Source organism: Colobus angolensis, unplaced genomic scaffold, assembly GCF_000951035.1.
Source record: "Colobus angolensis palliatus isolate OR3802 unplaced genomic scaffold, Cang.pa_1.0 Scaffold276, whole genome shotgun sequence".
Taxonomy (NCBI): Eukaryota; Metazoa; Chordata; class Mammalia; order Primates; family Cercopithecidae; genus Colobus; species Colobus angolensis.
Genome location: NW_012115999.1, coordinates 286,290 through 291,551, shown reverse-complemented (window position 1 = coordinate 291,551; position 5,262 = coordinate 286,290). Strand labels below are relative to the sequence as shown.

Below are 5,262 nucleotides of genomic sequence, written 5' to 3'. Positions count from 1 at the left end.
TTTACCATACTTCCAAATATGAAACACTTTATTCATTCTGCCTCCAAATTCTACGCTCCAGAATCCAACCAATTCAGAGTGAGCTGTCCGAAGATGAGTGTTTTTCTTAAAATTTTCGAGGAACTCATTCATCTTTGAGGGTTTAAGGTAATAAGTACGAAATTCATAGAATGTTCCATCGTATTGTCTGGGTCCTGTAGCAAAAGATGAGCACACCTGAAGAAGATAAGACAAATGTAAATACCTTGAGAAGAAAGGATTCATTATACTGTGTTAAAACTAAATTTGAATCTGGTACAAGGGACATTCATAGACTCATTACTCAAGTTTGTACTTCTGTTGTCAATTCTCAGTATGTTACTGATGGAGGGTGTCCAGGTTCTTGGTGTTTGAACAAAGAACTGGACAAAACGCACAAAGCAAGGAAAGAATTCAGTAACAAAAGCAGAGATTTACTGAAAATGAAAGCACACTCCACAGGGTAGGAGTGGGCCTGAGCAAGTGGCTCAGGAGCCCTGGTTACAGAATTTTCTGGGGTTTCAGTACCCTCTAGAGATGTCCCATTGGTTACTTGGTGTAAGCCATATATAAATGAAGAGGATGACGTAAAGTTACAAAGTCATTTACTCTGTGTACAGCCTATGTAAATGAAGATGATATTTCTTGTCATAGCTGAAGTGTTTTAGTTCTAGGAAGTCCTTAGATTCCCTGCCTCGAGGCCCTATTCTCCTGCCTCCCATATATGTTTGTTTACATAGAGGCGTCAATAAAGACAACTACTCTTAAATATGCTGAGTGTATGTTACTGTTTCCTAGTGGGGGTTAACTGTCAACTTTAGCCACTTTTTCAGAAATTGCTCATAAGAAGGCGCTGAGATCTTAATGGTACTTCTTTATCCAAGAACTACAATTAGGATTCTAACAGATTTACAAAAGTTTTCCTGTTAGCCAATATTGCATCTTTAGTCAAGTGCATATGTGTTACAGTTATGCACATCAAAGAACTTTATTAACTACGCAAGTAACTTTTTGCAGGCATAATGAAAAAAATGTTTACTAGCAGAAAACTCCTTTAGGTTCTTGAAAAAAATGGAAATTACAATTCAGGTCAAAGTATTTCCAAAATGCAATGAAGTAAACCACTGATCAAAAATAGGACTGGAATGTAACTAATGCAACAAAAAGCTCTGACCAATCCAATTGTATTGTAATATAGTGGTAGAACATGAATGCTGAGAAAAAAAAATTCGGAGTCAAAATTTTCTGATTATTAGTTTCTAATTACGATGCAATGTGAACATTTAATGAATCCACTTATACCACATTGATGAAAATATCACTTAAGAACCATTAATTCCTTTTGTAATAGTCATACACTCACTGTAAATTTCTAATTTGTTTTCTGGTTGAACTTTCTGTAAGAAATACCTCACCAAAGGTTATCCTCTATGTAGGTATCTATGTGTAATATGTATACACACACACCCCCACATATATATATACACGCATGGTATACACACAGGCACTCGTGATATTCTTATAAATCCATCTTGTGTAAGTTTGATTAGCATGTGCCATTTCCTGAAGTTGATTACACCAGAATAATCTATTAAGACAGTTTTGATACCTACAAAGCTATGGACAAATTAGGGCTTATCTAGCCAGTATGTCTGTTTGAAAGCAGTAGGCTTTTGCTCCGATATATTTGTTTACAAAATTCAAAATTATGTAAGTGTGTATGATAAGGCTTCATGATAATTATCTAGAGTTAATTCTGTTCATTTGAGCAATAAGAATATAACTCAGACATAAGTTATATTCTTATTGCTTAAATGACTAAGCCTACCAACAAAAACAACTGCAGCTGCCCCTGACTTTCATGGACACTCTTTTTGTGCTTTTAAACCAAACTCTAGTAACAATGTTGGTAGAGAAACAAGTGCTTAGTATCCATAATTTCAAAATTATTATAATAAAATATATCAGGAGATAGGCCAATGGGGCATTTGTGACAACTGAATTTCAGGTTGATTTGAGGAATTTGTATTTGGAGGATAACATAGTTGATCAAAGGTACACATTTTTACAATTTTTGGCAGTATTAATATATAGTAGGGAACCCACAGTGAGAGAGAGAGAGGTGTGGACAGGTGGTGCCAGAGAAGGAAGACCGCAGGGGGAGCAGGGTATGGTGGGGGACCTGGATGGGAGTTGAGAATTTTGCTGCAGGGATGACTTTTAACTACTAGGGCAGAAATCATGAGTCGTCCATTCTCCCTTATCTCCAAGTTAGGGATCATTCCCACCAGCAACGACCTCCACTTCACTTACAAGAGAACAACTGATGGACATTTTTAAAAACTCAAAAGTTTAGAATCATGCCATAAGGACGTAATTCCTGGCCCTGCGCCACTGGAGAATCATTAGGGTAAAGACTGCATTATTAATCCGGGGTGAGTGGACATTAGCTGCTCTTCTTTAGTGTTCCTCAGTCTGTCTCTAGGATAGGTTAATCCCCTTCCTATCCTGCCCCTTCATAAAGGAGTGAAGTCCTACACATGAAAAGGAAAAGAAATTTCTAGGTTGGAGCCACAGAATAGGCCACTCCCGAAAGTTAGGGCAGAATCACAAGCTCCATTTTGTCCATTTCTCATCTAAGGTTAAAAGAGTCTGTCATCGTCCTGTTTGCTAGGAGGCTCCTGTCCCAGCCTGGCTGGGGGAGCGACCGCAGGAAGAGAGGGTGGCGGGCAGGGTCCAGCCCCACCGGGACCCTGGGCCTCCTTTTCAAGGGTCTCCGCGAAATGCTCGTAAATTGTGTTTCATTTAAAAGGGGGCGGCCGGTTCCGTTGCGAGCGGCTGGTTGGCAATTCCCTCCCCTCCTTCAAGCTGATGTCTAGAGAGGGCGGAGGCTTGGAAAGCCACAACTCCACCGGCGGCTCGACAGCGCCAGGTGACAACGTGGGAGCGCTCCCTGGGCCGCAGTCGTGACGTAGCTGGGCGGCAAAAACGCAGCAGCGGCGCCATGGGAGTGTCCCGGTGGGTGTGGCAGCCAGGCTAGAAAAGCCCTCTTACTGCGACTGCCAGCGAGACGACCGCGGCTAGGGGTATGCCCCTAGCAGCGGCCTCCTCCTCACGTGCGTCCCGGGGACCACTGTCTCCGGGTTCCCTGGCTCGCGCTAGAGCGTCGGCGGCGGCGCGGAATCCCAAGTCTGGGCGCGTGTGGCGGAGAGCGCATGCGCATGACTCGCACCATCCCGGAACAACCCCTACCTCCCCTCGGGTGAAGGATTGGGCGTCCCCGCGGCTAGTACCTGAGGCGCCAGCGTCCGCGAGGCCAGCGCCCGAGTCAGGGCGCTTCTGAGGACGAGCATGGCGCGGCTTCGGCGCTGAGAAAAGCAGCCAGTCGTGTCCTTTCTGAGACACCTCTGAAGGTTTCCCGAGTGGAAAGGAGCGGCTCCTGGACCATTGGCAGACGCAGGCTGGGGCGGGGCTCTGCGGGGTCAGCTCCACCCCGGCGCGGGAGGCGCGGCGGGTCCAGTAGCTTGTTGCCTTTGTCTCCTGCGCTGGGCGTTGGTCCCCCTTGGTTTCCTGAAACGTTCTTGCCCCAAATGTTAGAGGTGACGTTAGAATTAACTGAAGGCTCGGATCGTTCCTGCTCCAACTTTCTGGGCCCTCACCTCATTCGCTCCAATGCTCAGTTGTGTAGATTGGTAAATGTGCGGGGGCTGGGGGTGTGTTGTCCGTGGAGAAGGAAGGAGAGGTGTTGAGTGCGTGCATGTGCAGTGCTATGTATTTAAACTCGTGGAGGTTTTTTCTTAAGTTTTAGATGTTGTGATAGACGTGTTATTTGAGCCTGACCTCTCTGCAATAAATGTGTTCTCCATCTTATAAGGCTGCTAATAAAGATTTAGATTAAAGTTTCCACGAACTCAGAGAAATGGCAGGCCCGAGCCTGATCACAGAAAAGTCAAAGTTAAACATACCCTAGTCTAGTCCTCCTAGTCTGGGAGTATTAGTTCCCAGAGTAACCACCTTTCAACATTTTAAGCTGTTTCATTTAATGCTTGTTTCCGTATTTTTAAGTAAGAAGTATTTTCTGCTGTTTCTTGCATTTTCAGTTATGGATAGTATGTGTTAACGTCCTTCTGTGACAGATGAGGATTTATGTCTGTCTCATAGATGCCACTGCCCCCAAATTCACTTGTCATCCTGCATGTAATAGTGCTTACGTTAATTAATTTACAGTAATTAATTACATTATTAATTTACAGTAATCTATATTAATGTTTACATTATTCTTGCTAATAATTACATTATTGTACACATTAATGTAATATTGCTTACATCATGAGGACTAGGTAGGTATTACAGGCCCATGACCTGTGATTGTATTGGTTGTGCCTTGTGGAAGAGCTTTGGAATTGTCTGTTCATAGGAAGGGAGGCTTTTTAAAATTAGTTATTTCGGAAGGGTTGCCTCAGTTTTTCTAGAAGAGAGACAGCCATTTGTAACCATGCAAGACTAAAGAAATTATTTGTATCAGATCTGTAGGAGTAAATTATTTTATTAGACCTTTTTTTAACCCTGTAATTGCCAATCCATTTATTTATTCAACAGATATTTACTAAATTCCTTCCATGTTCCAGGCACTTTTTCAGAAATGGGTACAGAATTGAGCAAAATTCAAAGTCCCGTCCTCTTGGAACATCCAGGTTGGAGGAAACAGATAAACAAATGAAGAGTAAATATATCAGGGCTTGTCAAATAATATAAAGAAAAATACAGTAAGATACGAAGAATAAAAGTGCTAGTGGAATCTTAGGATTCTAGCTATTGACTTGAATATTTAGGATTTAGATTTCTTCATACCACTCCCTGAATATACACTTTCCTTCCTGCATCTATTGATGTTTACATTAAAAGTATGTTTTGGGGTGAGAAAAAAAATGTTAAAAGCACTGTAAGCACAGGTGAATCTCTTCAAATAGTGGGCTTCACTGTGAGGTGATCTGACCTGGGTATTTCACTGAAGGCTGTATCCCCTCCCCCAAACTGTTACCTGCCAGTTATTTATCTGTGTAGTCGGTGTTAGGGACGGGAAACTTCCAGTATCCTATCTGTGTGGGAAAAGCCTTGCTGCCAGTTTCCTGAGGCTGGGGAGGGAAGAAGGTCAGAATACTCAGCATTTGATAGTATCTTTTAACTGTATGTTAATTAGGGTAGGCTAAATAGCTCTTGCAAATCAACACACAAAAAAGTGTA

The 5,262-nt window shown here is 42.5% G+C and overlaps 1 protein-coding gene across 4 annotated transcripts in view; it reads right to left on the bottom strand.

Annotated features, from left to right (window-relative positions):
* Window positions 1-3,595, bottom strand: part of LOC105516143 (protein NipSnap homolog 3A) — a 52,047-nt gene extending 48,452 nt beyond the window's left edge. For 3 of the 4 annotated variants that reach the window (XM_011948228.1, XM_011948229.1, XM_011948231.1), the window contains exons 1-2: window positions 3,312-3,595; window positions 6-216 (exon numbers count right to left, since the gene is read on the bottom strand). In XM_011948228.1, coding sequence (XP_011803618.1) covers window positions 6-216; window positions 3,312-3,371 — 271 coding nt within the window. In that variant the 5' untranslated portion in view covers window positions 3,372-3,595. The remainder of the gene's footprint in view (window positions 1-5; window positions 217-3,311) is intronic. The other variant, XM_011948230.1, reaches the window with a different exon arrangement.
* Window positions 3,596-5,262: the final 1,667 nt, after the last annotated feature.